The sequence below is a fragment of the Vanessa tameamea genome, chromosome 16 (genome assembly GCF_037043105.1).
Source record: "Vanessa tameamea isolate UH-Manoa-2023 chromosome 16, ilVanTame1 primary haplotype, whole genome shotgun sequence".
Taxonomy (NCBI): Eukaryota; Metazoa; Arthropoda; class Insecta; order Lepidoptera; family Nymphalidae; genus Vanessa; species Vanessa tameamea.
Window position 1 is genome coordinate 7532113 of NC_087324.1, and position 15661 is coordinate 7547773.

The 15661-nt window shown below is 29.9% G+C and overlaps 2 protein-coding genes across 4 annotated transcripts; both read left to right on the forward strand.

Moving 5' to 3' along the window:
- Nucleotides 1–340: 340 nt before the first annotated feature.
- LOC113403057 (meiotic recombination protein DMC1/LIM15 homolog) lies at nucleotides 341–4824 on the forward strand. The gene is made up of 5 exons (XM_026643489.2): nucleotides 341–663; nucleotides 771–938; nucleotides 1055–1157; nucleotides 3282–3449; nucleotides 4553–4824. The coding sequence occupies exons 1-5, from the start codon at nucleotides 341–343 to the stop codon at nucleotides 4808–4810; spliced, it is 1020 nt and encodes a 339-aa protein (XP_026499274.1). The 3' UTR covers nucleotides 4811–4824.
- A 1265-nt stretch (nucleotides 4825–6089) lies between these two features.
- LOC113403056 (ethanolamine-phosphate cytidylyltransferase) lies at nucleotides 6090–15001 on the forward strand. 3 transcript variants are annotated; one of them, XM_026643486.2, is made up of 8 exons: nucleotides 6090–6371; nucleotides 6729–6979; nucleotides 7312–7378; nucleotides 7456–7533; nucleotides 7981–8140; nucleotides 11947–12135; nucleotides 12802–12960; nucleotides 14413–15001. In XM_026643486.2, the coding sequence occupies exons 1-8, from the start codon at nucleotides 6319–6321 to the stop codon at nucleotides 14593–14595; spliced, it is 1140 nt and encodes a 379-aa protein (XP_026499271.2). In that variant the 5' UTR covers nucleotides 6090–6318; the 3' UTR covers nucleotides 14596–15001. The 3 variants fall into 3 exon arrangements, with proteins under 3 accessions (XP_026499271.2, XP_026499272.2, XP_026499273.2); XM_026643487.2 differs by having other exon boundaries at nucleotides 7984–8140; XM_026643488.2 differs by lacking the exon at nucleotides 6729–6979.
- Nucleotides 15002–15661: the final 660 nt, after the last annotated feature.

The following is a 15661-nucleotide window of genomic DNA, read 5'->3' on the forward strand; positions in this document are numbered from 1 at the left end:
AATGTTATTCTATTAAAAGTTGTTATAATAAAAAGAAAAAGAGAATACAATAATAAAAATGTTTATGTAGAGCTATAAATAAATTTCCATTTATTTAAAAAAAATTAAAACAATTTTAATTTTGTAATAAGCAAAAAATAATAAACACGATTTTAAATATATCCCAAATATCTCATAACACAGACATGATATTACATAATTATTATCTTTTACATAATTAGGCTGACTGGGCTATCATTTTTGCTTACATACATAAAAAATAAAAATGAATACAATTTTCGCGGCAATTATAAAATAATTTTGATTTGTTCTTGCATGATATCGTAATTATAATTAAGTCATGATAGATCAAGCTTTGGACGATAATATTTCCGAAAACGAAGAAGAAGAAAGTTTTTTTCAAGATGTAGATATATTACAAAAACATGGAATTAACGTTGCAGATATTAAAAAATTAAAGGGAGCCGGTATTTGCACTATTAAGGGAATTCAGATGTCCACGAAAAAAAAACTATGTAACATTAAAGGCTTTTCTGAAACTAAAGTAGAAAAAATTAAAGAAGCTTGTTTAAAAGTAATATCCTTAGGTTTTATGACTGCCTTAGAAGTAAGCGATCGGAGAAAACATGTATTTAAGATCAATACTGGAAGTAATGAATTAGAGTAAGTAAATAATATATTTATTTGAAGAATAGAGACTTACACGCATTCGTGCTATGTTAACAATAATAATTAATAACTAAGCATTATATTGAAATATTTTATGGTAGTAAACTTCTTGCTGGTGGAATAGAGTCAATGGCGATTACTGAGGTGTTCGGCGAGTTTCGTACAGGCAAAACGCAGTTATCCCACACTTTATGCGTTACAACACAAATGCCTAATTCGTCAGGCTATAGCGGTGGCAAGGTTATGTTTCTTGACACTGAACACACATTGTATCCTTTATTTTGTAGTATCCCTTTATCTTAATATGTCTGTATTATTGACTTACCAACGTACCTGCACTTTATGTATTTAGTAAAATTATATGATGATGCCCTTAGTGACACAGTCGACCAGACAGATTAAGGCCTATTGCAGATAGATTTAACTTAGAGCAAAACGCCGTCCTAGACAACGTTCTTTATGCAAGAGCTTATACTTCTGAACATCAGGTAAATTAATTAAAAACTTATGTTTCTAGTTTTGATGCTATAAATAAGGTGATCTTTTATAAATTTGATTTTATCCTGGTCTAATAAAATCATTAAAATTTTAATTTACTGATTTCGGCAATTGATGAATAATCCACAGGATCCTACTATATATTTTAAATATCTTTATCTAAAATATCAATAGACCATATGTACCATTCAGACTTACACTGGTTTAAAAATTCGTTTGGGTAGTTGACCTTCGTTAATAGCTTCATTTAAAAATTGGATCCGCGTCTAATTGCAATTATCATTTTAACTAACGGTAACCTAAATCCAATAGCTAATTACATATATGTTCGGATCATGGGGATGGGCATTGTCGTGATTGTATTGTTTTGTTGGGAAGATATCGATTTGTATAAAATATTATTACTATTTTATTATTTATTTAAATATTATTTTATCTATTTTAATTAGTTAACGAATAATTTATAATAAATTAGAGGTATTCTGTATTAATTACTAGCGACCAGCCCCGGCTTCGCACGGGTGCAATGTTGCCACTAAATAGACCACAGAATGTCAACGTTCACAGTTTTTCAGTCGTTAGACAATACAAACCGCTATGTACCTGCGTTTTAAATCTGTAATATATAAAAAAAAAACCGCATCAAAATCCGTTGTGTAATTTTAAAGATCTAATCATACATAGGGACAGACAGCGGTAAGCGACTTTGTTTTATACTATGTAATGATTACTTTTATTTTTGTTCATATATCAATTGCAGTTTGACTAAGTAGGTATATAGATATCCGTCGACACCTCACAGTTATGGGATATCTAATTAAAAATCTAATCTAATCTAAGGAAATGTTTGTTTTTAGTGAGTAGTAGGGTACCTACTCTGGCTCTCGGTCAGGAATCACAAATAAGTACAATTCGACTCTAGGGGAAATGTGCAATAAATGCATTTTCCGTCGCAAATATGAAAAATAAATAGTATCTATTTATAGTAGATTATATAAGCTGAGATGGCCCAGTGGAAGCCGAGATGACCCAGTGGTTAGAACACGTGCATCTTAACCGATGGTTGCGGGTTCAAACCCTGGCAAGTACCACTGAATTTTCATGTGCTTAAATTGTGTTTATAATACATCTCGTGCTCGGCGGCTAAGGAAAACATCGTGAGGAAACCTGCATGTGTCTAATTTCAACGAAATTCTGCCACATTTGTATCCACCAACCCGCATTGGAGCAGCGTAGTGGAATGTGCTCCATACCTCCTCAAAGGGAGAGGAGGCCTTAGCCAAGCAGTGGGAAATTTACAGGCTGTTAATGTATAACAGATTATAATATAGTAATTATCAAGTCTGTCGTGTGGTTATTATCAAATAAAACTCATACCTACTTATCAGTTGATTCATTGGTATTAATAATTATAGTAAAACACTTCAATACTTTGATGCGATTATTATATTAGTATCAAATGAGGTGTGTTCTGCGTAGTAGTGATTTAAAGTTTATCTTAATTTAATACCATCTTTATCAATGTTTATCATATCATTTAATATTATACAATTTTAAATGATATGATAAACATTGATAATAAACGGGTCTGGGATTTGTATCTTTATCAATGCTCTTACTTATATTATATAATACACTTATGTTATAATTTTGTGATAAAAAAGCGTTTGTTTTAGGGTTTGAAAAATATTGAAAACATACTTATTTCATTTTATTATATGTATTTTTATTAGTACAGGAGGAATCGGCGAATGAGTACCAAAAACTATTCCACCGCAACTTCTTTACGCGATTTTCTTTTAATTGACCTGCTGATAATTAGGATATACGGTACCATATTGCTTAAACTGAAATTGTTAAACAATTGCAAGGAAATGTTATTTAAAAATGCGGTCCTTTTTTGGAGTTGTGAATTATAAAAGAGTTGAAAAAAATCATTAAATAAAAATATAATGAAATTTCATATACGACTATGACTCTTTATACATACACCAAAAAAATTAGCAAGTATTTAAATTTCAGTATACAAAGAACCGTTAGTTGATCATCCTAAATTACTAATATTGTGTTGGTAATACTATGTTTTTTTTTTTCTAATAAAAATTGGTGGTCAGGCTGAACTGCTTGATTTTGTTGCCGCGAAGTTTCATGAAGAAGCTGGTGTATTCAAACTATTAATAATAGATTCAGTCATGGCATTATTCCGTGTTGACTTCTCTGGACGCGGTGAACTAGCTGATCGACAGCAAAAGCTAGCACAAGTTTTATCAAGATTACAAAAGGTGTGTTTAATTTTATATTTATATTATGATAGCTTTTTTTATTCTCATCGATAACATTACCGATATTTTGACAATAATATTTATATACCTACTAGAAGTTCCATCAATATTAATAAGTCGTATATTCAAACTTAAGGACATGTTAGGCAAGACTGGAACAATTGAGAGGCACTCTTTAAGTCTGCTAGGAAAAAACGTTGATTGCCATGGAAAGTCATCCTCGCGAGGCTATCTACTAAAACATGGGCATCCATTTCCAGATCTGGTTATGTACCTAATTACTTACAGACCTGTCTTATACCTATAATATAGTTCCAATATTCGTTGACATTTTAGACCAGCAGTTGAATAATTTTTCAAGTAAAAAATTTGTTATCAGTAAAGTGCAAATGACCCATCATGTGACAGATTTTCATGTCGACAGATGTAACTTTCTCACCACAATATAAGATGAAACAAAAATTAAGAATGTTAAAATTCAGTGGTGCTTGCCTTGGTTTGAACCCGCAATCATTGGTTTTGATTCACCTTTTTTAACCTCTGAACACAATAGTGTTAGAAAACGGCTATAAAAATTATGAAAACAATTTGTACGTGATGAATATAAACTACCAACACAAGATAAAATGTTCTGCAAAATATTGGAACGTAGGTACGTACTAAGAATAATTACAGTAGGTAGGTACCCACTGTAATTATTCTTAGTTAACACAAAATATGTACATTGTTCTCGTGTAGGATAGAATAGGTTTTCTCTGTTGTACGAAATGCAAGTTCACTGGGTGAATAGATAAACAGCATCCGGGTATACCATGGTCAAATTATCGTATGTTTCGCCACTCCAGATAAGACAAATTAATTGGTCAGAAATAAAGTTCTTTATCGAAATATTTAAGCATCCATAGGTCAATGCTAGGACGTTTTTAAAATAGTTTTCTTAAAAACAAAAACAATTTAATGATGTAAATCCATGATTTGTGGATTGAAAATCATATATATTATTAATGACAAGAAGGCTTTAGTCTCTCCTTTATGAAAAATTGCAATCAGATTAAATAATATTTCGACATACATATTTAAAATTTTACTTTCGTATTTTATAGATATCAGAGGAGTACAACGTTGCAGTTTTTATAACTAATCAAATGACTGCAGACCCAGGAGCCACATTATCTTTTCAAGCCGATCCAAAAAAACCAATCGGTGGGAATATTCTCGCTCATGCTTCCACGACGAGAATATATCTTAGAAAAGGACGTGGAGAAAATCGTATAGCGAAAATTTACGATTCACCAGACTTGCCTGAAAGCGAAGCTACCTTTGCTATTACTAATGGTGGCATCGCAGATGCTAAAGATTAATAAATCTATTTGATACAAAAGTTACCTATTATTTACTCCTTTACCATTATACTGGACCCAATATATATATATATATATACAATACACGGAACACATATTTCTGTTCCGTTTGGTAAAGTATCTCCTACTCCGTAGCTATTCTACTGCCTCATGGCTCATATCATCAGTGGCTTTGAGTCTACATAACATCAGGTACCTGTTAAGATCACTAAGCCGAATATTTGCGCCCTCCTTCTAATTACATATATATTTAAACTACTTAGTAATAAATCTACAACTAAATTAGAAAATAAAATAACGATACTTAACCGCAAAATAGAAAATTAATATTAAATTATTTACCCAGGATATAATAATAAATCAATTATTGTCTTCGTTTATCAAATTAATTTTCTAACATCCTGAAACGTTTCAATTGTTTAATGGATAAGGAAAGACCGAGAAATATTATAATTGCAACAACTTAAAGTACTCCTATAGATTATGATTGGTTTGTGATTCAGATAATTATATAGATAGGTACAACAATATATTCATAACTATTTAGTAGGTAATTAATAATTAAAGGGAATTAACCCTGTTTTATTTAAAATAGCATAATTTTCCTTTCATTTACATTATATTATTACATTATATATTATTATATAACATATGGATGTACATATGTTATATAATAATATATTATAATAATTTTATATATTTATAATAATTTCTGTATAGTTTCTATTAATTTATGTAATTTCATCCAATACTACACTAAAGTTATTGACCTGTCAATTTAAGACTTATTCCGATAACTTTATAACCCGTTGCTTTGGAGTCGCTCGCGCGAAGAACAATAAAACAAAGTCCAATCATTAATAAAATCGTATTTTAGTCGTCATAGTGGCGTGACTTGTGTGAACCAATTATATGCGTCTTTACGATTAGATAAATTAATATTAATTTTATATTGTCTAAATATACGCACTTTAATAAAAAAATATTTTAATAAATATAATGGAAATAATTTAATATAATGATCACGATAGATTGACTTCCTTTCAATCGAACTGTATATTTAATTTTATGAAATTCACACAGGTATATTTTAAATTTTTACCTTAATTTTGTACCAAGATACTGATAAAATGTGGGTGACACCTTAAATATATTAATTGTCATTTTATACTAAAATTCGAAAACATATATGAAATTACCATTGTTTAATCAATGATCACTACAATGATGAATCACGCACCCGGTTCGGCAATCGCTATTCGCTATCGGCAGTCATCAATACATCATTCGATTCGATCCCGCCGGACAGAGTAGGCCGCTCTTTATCAGTATTTAATCCATTCAGTTCAGTCAGTTTTCAGTGTGCCAGTGTAACTGTCAATCGTCAATCGTGTTGTCAGTTTACATTCTAATATTTTGTTCGTGCTTGTTTTAAATTACACTTTATTTATTATAAATTAAATAAACAATCATTTAATACCCAATAGTTTCATATAAAATATCAAATTATGAGTGACAACAAGGAAGATAAAAAGCAAATACGTGTGTGGTGTGATGGATGGTAAATCAATGATTTTAAATTTTTTACTATAATTACCTGACTAATGATTTGACATTTTTGGTAGTAGTTTGTTTTTAAAACGTAGTTCTTAGAACCGAAATTTTTGTAGTAATTGTGTTTAAAAGATTTGCGGTAACCAATTAAATTATTGTATGTGATTTATTACGCCGGTCCTAAAATAAATATTCATTCAATTTCTCTTATAGTAAAAAGGAAACTAATAGAATAAACAATAGATATAATCAGCTAAGAAGTATTTTCTACTCTCAATTTATTATAGATGTTAATAAACAAAGATGAAAATATTATTTTTATATTATTGCATTTAGAAAAAATCGATATATTTTTGTATTTCAGCTATGACATGGTTCATTTTGGCCATGCTAACTCTTTGAGACAAGCAAAAGCTCTTGGTGGTGTATTAATAGTAGGTGTACACACAGATGAAGAAATATCTAAACATAAAGGCCCTCCTGTCTTTACACAGGAGGAGAGATATAAAATGGTTCGTGCAATCAAATGGGTCGACCAAGTGGTGGAGGGAGCACCGTATGTTACAACATTAGAAACGTTAGATAAATACCAATGTGATTTTTGTGTGCATGGAGGTGGGATATGGTTTTAATTTTATTAGTTGTTAGCTTATTAACACAAGTCTAATAGGATAATTTGTATATTTATGTCCAAATAAAGGCTAATTAGTAGTTTTTATAGCATATGATACTTAAAATAAAGGTGTTATTCTAATACTCATAAAATCATTTCAAGTTAATGATAAAATTATATATTGGCATGAACATTTTAATTTTGTATATAAGTTTATGAATCTATAATAATTTTAATATAGGATATAAAATAGTGTACTGTATTTTGGTAGAGTTCTTTATATTATAATATATTTTAAACAAGACTAAAATTACCATACTCCTTTATATTTCAGACGACATCACAGTAACTGCAGATGGAATTGATACATATCATTTGGTTAAAGAAGCTGGGAGATACAGGTATATACAATAAGCAATACATTTATAAACATGTTGATTCACATGTAACTTATATATAAAAATATGTTTTTTTGCAGAGAAGTAAATAGAACAGCTGGAGTGTCCACTACAGATTTAGTAGGAAGGATGCTGTTACTCACACGAGAACACTTCAAGTAATTAACCAATTATTTTTAAATCCATTAGAATTCAATATAAAATCATGAAAGCCATATTGAAATAAATAAATGTGACAATAATTTATAATTACATGGCACTGGAATCGTTCAAATTTATTTCTGCAATACAGTGTAATTGCTTGCCATGTCGCAATAACAAAAATATCAAACTTTTTGTTACAATATAGTCTTATAATCTTTTCTTTGATAATTCATCAACGTCATATAATAGTAAAAAATATATAACATACATATGTGAATTAGTAATTTTTTATCTGTAAAGAATCACTATTTAGTTATTTTTACACATGCATCGGTGCTGTGAGTAAAAGATTTACATCTATGAGTCATAACATTAGAGCTAGATATATTACCAAATGATAAACTGCTGTATATTTTATAATATATTTAATAGTGTCTCTTAAGGCTTGCTATAATTTTCAGGAGAGGTGACAAAGAATACACAGTAGCCCTGGAGCACTCTTCAAATCTTGGTACAGATTCAACCGCAAGGTCACCTTACACTGGCTGTTCACAGTTCTTGCCCACCACTCAAAAGATCATCCAGTTCAGCAGTGGTCTCTCACCTAAGCCTACTGACAAAGTATGTTATTTTTTTTTATTAAATAATTTGAGAAACATTTAAGTGCATCATGATGTGCATGTGTTTTTACTCTATTTTTAAATAATAGATCATACAGCGAAGATAATTAAAAGTATGTGAATTATGCAAATTAATTCCGTTTTAGCAGTTTGTTTTTATAAACTAACTTGAGTTTGCTTTTCTAATATATTTAAACAAGCTGTTACGGTAATAAATAAAGACACAATTACATATTTTAAATTTAATAAACTTGTGTCCTGTGTGAATGTTAGACCTTTTGTTGATTGTACTCAATTCTCGATAAAAAACTTCTGAATGTTTTAAAAAGGAAAAGTGAGTTGTAATTGAATGCAGTACTAAAAATGTTTTATTATATGGAAGAAAAACTATTTATTTTTATCAACGTCCTCCAAAACACAATAGTACAGTATACTAGATAGAGTCAATACTAAGTGATAATGAACTGGCAGTAGGGTTTTGTACTGCCCCCCGAGTGGTTATCTAGCGCCAAACATCAATACTTTGTGGTCCAGTACTCTGTCTGAATTCTGTAATTACATTTATTCCATAAATGCATAAAATCTCAGATCCTGTGCTTGACGGCGCATTAACAGCGTAGGGAGTAGTTACACTCCCCCCCCACAGATTTAGAGTAGACTAGATACCGCATGTTCATGAGCTAGTATGGTAACCGAGCGTGTCACCTTTTTTTTTTATACTTACGATGACATGAAGCCATACTTGACAATCATAATAAATGATTTGAAAATTAATTACAACTATTTGAGCTACAAATTACTTACCTTTCGTAGGTAATATCTCTGTTGTTCGATTTACTACCCTAGAAGATTTTTTTACGGTTTATAAAAACACAATCACACAAACATATACTCAAGTAGTAGCGAAGTTTGTGCATTGTATAAACTTCGGACACGCTTGCTCAGACGGCTTTTGGTATCTAGCCTGTTCAAAATCTGTGCTCGTCCCCATTACCATACGCATTCCTAGATTGTAATGTAGGAAAAATAATAGTGAATTCGTATTTTTTCGAAACAACTACCTACGGAGTTTTTTATAAGTTTTTCTTGGTAGAATCAGGGGCTTATCGCGGTCAAAGACTGGGGGATCATATTCATCAAATTTAATAATAAGATTTTATTGCACAAAAAAACTTGTGAGAAATTTGTAAGTATTATAAATATAATAGTAAATTATAAAACAAATGGAACTTATCTTATTGACAACCAATAGATTATTTGAGACATCTGAGGTTATCCCTGAATCTGAATAACATGCTCGCTCCCAACCAGGTTTGAAAAATACACGAAATACGTTTGAATTTTCGAAAAATTGCCAATTTTAGAACGTTTGCCTCCTATGATATGCCGATCCCGAACCACGCCTAGGTAGAATCCTCGAACCGGTAATTTTAAATATTTCAATTTAATCTTGTAACGTGACGATTCAGGGCTGTTTACAAGAGTTACTATTTGAGTTAAGAATATTTGGATTTTAGCGCCGCTTATATAATTAAAAAAAGGGTACATACTGTTAATTGATATAAAGTATAACTATTGAATGAGCTCAATCAACAAAATCCATTTCAGAATGAATTAAAAATAATTTGAGACACAAAAACACAATCAATAAAATAACGTTTTAAATTCTATTATAAATGCGATATTTTGATTGTGGGTAATTGTTACTCAATCACGACCGGAAGTATGCAACAAAATTCGGCGTAGAAATCAACTATGTCAAGGAATATGAATATGTAATAGTACCTTGATAGTCGGTACTTAGTTTTTTAAATAAATCATAAAAAATAATTTGAACCAAGAGATAAAAGCAAATGGTTTACACTAAAGTACAGTTTTAGGGTTCCGTACCCAAAGAATAAAAGGGACTCTATTACTAAGGCTCCGTCCGTCCGTCTGTCCGTCAGTCACCAGGCTGTATCTCAATAACAGTGATAGTTAGGCACTTGAATCTTTCACAGATGATGAATTTCTGTTGCCGCTGTAACAACAAATACAAAAAATAAAATAAATATTTAAAGAGGCTCTCATACAAGAGACATTATTTTTTTGTCGTTTTTATAGATAATGGTACGAAACCCTACGTGCGCGAGTCATACTCGCACTTGGCCGGTTTTTTGTTTATTTCTAACTAAACTGTTAGTATAATTATGTTTTGGAAATTATTCACTATTAAAACGTACTAATTCCAAGGTACAGATTGCAATTGAACAAAAACATTTGAAACTTTGATACAATTGAAATAAATTACAGCTACGATTTTATAATCGCGATAAAAAATAAAATTGAAAATGCTGTTTCACTAAAAATATGTAAGTATGTACTATTAACAATTAATAAAACGTGCCTGAGCAATGTTGCTATGACCTTGTTTTTTTGTTATACAATGTTGAATAATTACATTTAACGATTTTATTTGTTAAGTAATTTGTATGTTTGACTTTGAACTTTGCCACCTCTGCTTATATATGTAACAGTCCTTGTCTAATGTCTTAAACACGTTAGTATTTACATGTTATTTACTACTAGCCTATGTATACTGGTAATAAATATAAATAAAAATGTAGAAGCATAATAAGCATAGTATCGATTCATCAGCAACTTAGTTCGTACAATAGTCAAAACATAAAAAGTAGTACTAAACCTATATCAGAACGGAAAATTGATATGAGTCTCAGGTATGTCATTTCTAGTGAGATGTAAAAAAACTCCACCGACTGCTACACGTCTGCTAAAAGTATGCATCAGGTCAAATCTAAAAAGTATAGTTCTTTTGAATTTTGTCTTAAACAACGAGTGCCTTAGTAAAAATAGGTGAAACAAAAATCGCTTAATAAAAAATAATTTTAATTAATTAATTATTTACAATCGCTTTAAGTGACTTTGATTAATAAGACTCATTTATCGATTAACTATTATAGCTATAGATGATAAAAAAGTGTAGTTATTTAAAGTAATAATTCAATTATTGTTTTTAATAATGTATTTGTACCTGATTGTCGGAAAATAGTTACTACTGAGTTTTTTGCTGGTTCTTCTCGGTAGAATCTACATTCTGAGCCGCTGGTAGCTTTAAATTTATTTCAATCGTGTAAAGTGCTCACAAAAACCTTATTGAATAAAATATATTTTGATTTGGTTTGATAAAATTACCGTTGTTAAAATTACAATTGTTAAAATTAATTCACTGAAGTAATTGTGATTTAAAATTCAAGAACAGTATAAACGTGTGAAGTTAATATGAATAATTAATATTTATATTATTATGAATGACAGTCTGTATTGTTGAACGCATTAATCTCGGGACCTACCTGTTGTATTTAACTGACTTTGCGTTAGATAACCGTATACTTAAATATTATATTTGGATTTATGAAATAACAATTATATATGTATTTATTTAACTTTGTTCTCAAACAATTGTTTGGTATGAGGGGCGGAATTAAAACCATCCCTTGACATCCTAGAATTCTCTTGAAATTTAAATTTAAACTTGTAGGTAAGGCAAAATGTCAAGGCGATGGCAAATATATAGAACAAAACAGTACTAATAATATATATGTATATTGATAAGGATTTTCTTATGTAAATAGATCTAAACTCAATTCGCTATTTCGCAGTATAATTGTTTTATACAATCTCATCTATACTCTACTACCCTGTGCCAAATATATAAAACATCTGTTCGATTACATAGTAACCAAATCCAGTAGTCGAATAAAACTTATATTAAACGAAGTATGTTAACAAAAATCCAACTTATTTTAGGTGGTGTACGTCGCGGGCGCGTTCGATCTGTTCCACGTGGGGCACTTGGACTTCCTCGAAGCGGCGCACGCGCACGGGGACTTCCTCATCGTGGGGCTGCACACCGACCTCGAAGTGAACCGCTACAAAGGCTCCAACTACCCCATAATGAACCTCCACGAACGCGTGCTCTCTGTTCTCGCCTGTAAGGTAAACGCTTTATGTATATTTCCAACTGATACATCTATATCTGTGTAATAACCACTTACCAGGTACTCGGGCGAGTATAAATTGTTAGTGAACTTAAGAAACAAAACGAGTTAGTTCCCACGATTAGCGATACCAATTGAATCGGGAATTTATACAATGGCTTGCAAAATGTATTAATAATTAATAATCTATTAATAATTTCTTCAACACTTTGTTAGGGCTTGATTAAAGTTATTGTTTTAAGTCTAATTAACAACGTAGATTAAGCTGATGCATTTGGCATAAATATTGTTTTTTGATGATCCCAGCCATACTTTCGCTACCATAACATTTAATTGTATACACAGTGCGATGTTTCCGAATCCTGACCAGTTAATGTAGGTATTTCAAGATTAAAACGTTTAGTACCTACGCAAGAAATAGGTTATGCTCTATTAATATGTTATTGATAAAATTTTAAAAACTTTTACGCTTGTGTTCCTTATAACGCAGCAATAATATAATATATGCTTTTTGTTATAACTAAACGTACATGCGATTGAAACCGTGCGTAGAGGCCAGTAACATTTAATTGTAAACAAATATTTATTTCATGAGGGTCAATAGTAATAAAAATGTATTTATATTGTAACTTAAAACCATTCAATAATTAAATTTTTTATGCAGTATGTTCACGAAGTGGTAATCGGAGCGCCGTACAGTGTGACAGCTGAATTAATGGACCACTTCAGGGTAGAGGTGGTGTGTCACGGCCTAACGCCCATCGCGCTCGACGCTGATGGTTCTGACCCTTACAAAGTGCCAAAACAACGTGGATGTTTTAAGGTACAATCATTTTTTTTCTTCAGCTTACTTTATTTATTTATATTCGAGATAACCGAATAAGGAATGAACACAGGACAAACATCATCAAACAACATCTTAAACGAATGCTTAAACTTAGTATGCTTGATAGATCTTTAGTCTTTCATCTGATATAAACGAAAACATGAACGATGACAATCTGGCACCTATATGACAATATAAAGTGCGGTTATTCCAGTTACCGCTTCTCAGTTTCTGACATTTTTAATCTTGTGTGCGTGTAACTGCGTGTGCGTGTATAATCACAACTGCTATATTTAAGCCAGTCGATATAAAGCATCGTAATGCTATTAAATAATTTATTCCGATTTTTTTTTTGTAATCAAAGACTTTAACTTTATAAATAAATAAGTACATATTTGGTTCACGATGTAGTTTTGTAAAAATAACATGAAGCTTAAAGCTTAATATTTTGCATTTAGCGTCGTTTTCATTCACTTTTTTCTCAAAAACTATATAGGAATACATTTTTTTCCAAAGATCCTAAATAAGGCAATCTGCTCGAATACGTAGTGTTTACAGAAACTTACAATTCTTTTTTATGCGTAAAACAGCTTTCCATTTACATTGAAATATATAATTTTTTGAAAATATGTATTTTTAACAAATAATTTGTCGAATATCAGTCATTTTATTGAGGAAATTTTTAATCGATTCTATTAAAGAGAGACTAAAATTTTGTACAGTATTTTTTATTTAGTATTAGATTAATATTTGGCACACAATCCCTTTAAATAGTCTCGGTGAAAACGACTAATCCGGCATAATCGCTCTTAATATTAGCAATATTAATATTTATTATAATTGTTAAATAATAGTTGTTCAGTAAAATATAGGACTTAAGACTAAAAACTATTGAAAGATTAATTCAATGTACTGGAATAAACTCTAGATGCTGTTAAAAAGAAAGATTTTTTTTATTTCTTTAAAAAAATATTGACTATAATCTTTAAACACACTATAACAACAATATAAAAAAAATACTGTAGTAGCTGAACATCCATTGACAGTATTTTTATAATATTAAACGCATAGCAATACATACTACATAGAGTACATACATATTTCTATTTTAGATAGTAAAATTGCATCAAGTAAAATTATGTTGAACAATTGGCAGCAAAACTATAGTTACACTCTCATACACCCAATAGCACACACATACATACGCATACAAACACTATACGCATACACGCACACAGTTAATCCTACCATGGCTCTTGTTAATTATCAACGCATTAAAACGTAATATTTTTTTTTTTTTCAAAATACTTTTTATTAATTATTGACAAACAAATTATTACATACGTATAAACGTATATTGTGTTATCTGTTTGGACTTATTTTATAACGATTTAAATCAATAAATTAAGTTTCTGAGAATTCTTAATATTAATATTAATAATTTTACAGGTATTAAATTCGGGCAACAGCATGACAACTGAGGATATAGTTCAACGAATAATCCGTCACAGATTAGAATTCGAAGAAAGAAACACGCGCAAAGAAAAAAAGGAAATCGCCCAAATGAAATCAACACAAAAGGAACATATTAAACAGAATGGAAATTGTGAATATAAAGCATATTCTGGTTAAAAATATATTTAAAAAAAAAACTAAATTTTCTGTACCCAGTACATTCACTGAAAGTTCATGATACTCTGAATTTTCATTCTCATTGGATCATGGGTATAATTACTTTCTACTTACGACGATAAATTTATTATTAATAAATAATCCATATTTAATATATTGTATAATTTTAGGTACCTTATTACAAAATTAAAAGTAATCCATAGTTAACTAAACTAAATGTATTTATTCGCATTTCATAGAATAATAATAATGCTCTCATTCCGAAAAAAAAAAAAAAATATATGTAAAACAAATAATGTTAACGCATATTTTGTATTAATATCAATGAATTTTAAAATTTATTCATACTTTAACACTCAAAATTGTAAAGTGATTTTATTGTAAAAAATATAAATATTATTTATTTCATCTGTATTTTTTATATTTTTAGTCTCTTATGGGATAAAAATGTAATTTATAATACTCCTTATAAATTATTATCAATATAATGTTAAAAAGTATATAAATTATTTAATTTCTCACCTAACTATAGGTTATTAACTATTTTTTTCTATTTAAGTCTATAACACTTGGTATTGGTATTGGTTCACCAATACTATTTCCAAGAGAGTATTTAGCAGAGTCAATTTGTAGTTTTACTTGGAAAGTTATCCGAAAGCTAAAATGTGCTCTTTGCCGCTCACGCCGAAATAATAAAAAGTGGCGCTGAGAAGATATTATTAAAAATAGTTTTTTGAGAATATCTTCTCAAAGTAATTTTAAAAAAAGTCATGTAATAAATTACACAAGAGAAAATAATCTATAATTCATACATATATACTCTATTCCAATCATAACAGGACAAAAGCCAAATAAACACATTGACAGCAATTTGGCGCGATATAATTGGTTGAGCTTAAATCTATGATGATCACTGGAATTTTGAAAAAATGCCGTTTTGAACGTCGACGTAACTTATTGGAATTTCGGAAGTAAAAATAAAGTGGAAATAAGTAGTTAAGTACAATAGTGTTGTATTATAAATAAAGATATATTAATCATAAACTCTTAGTAGTGCACGATATGG

What these genes read in the sequence shown, in the direction of transcription:
- LOC113403057 (XM_026643489.2), top strand. Translation starts at nt 341, where the DNA reads ATGATAGATCAAGCTTTGGACGATAATATTTCCGAAAACGAAGAAGAA. An exon ending in ACTGGAAGTAATGAATTAGA is followed by an intron (nt 664 to 770) that starts GTAAGTAAATAA and finishes ATTTTATGGTAG; the next exon opens with TAAACTTCTTGCTGGTGGAA. An exon ending in CTTGACACTGAACACACATT is followed by an intron (nt 939 to 1,054) that starts GTATCCTTTATT and finishes TTAGTGACACAG; the next exon opens with TCGACCAGACAGATTAAGGC.
- LOC113403056 (XM_026643486.2), top strand. Translation starts at nt 6,319, where the DNA reads ATGAGTGACAACAAGGAAGATAAAAAGCAAATACGTGTGTGGTGTGAT. An exon ending in TGATTTTTGTGTGCATGGAG is followed by an intron (nt 6,980 to 7,311) that starts GTGGGATATGGT and finishes TTTATATTTCAG; the next exon opens with ACGACATCACAGTAACTGCA. An exon ending in TCTCTGTTCTCGCCTGTAAG is followed by an intron (nt 12,136 to 12,801) that starts GTAAACGCTTTA and finishes TTTTTTATGCAG; the next exon opens with TATGTTCACGAAGTGGTAAT.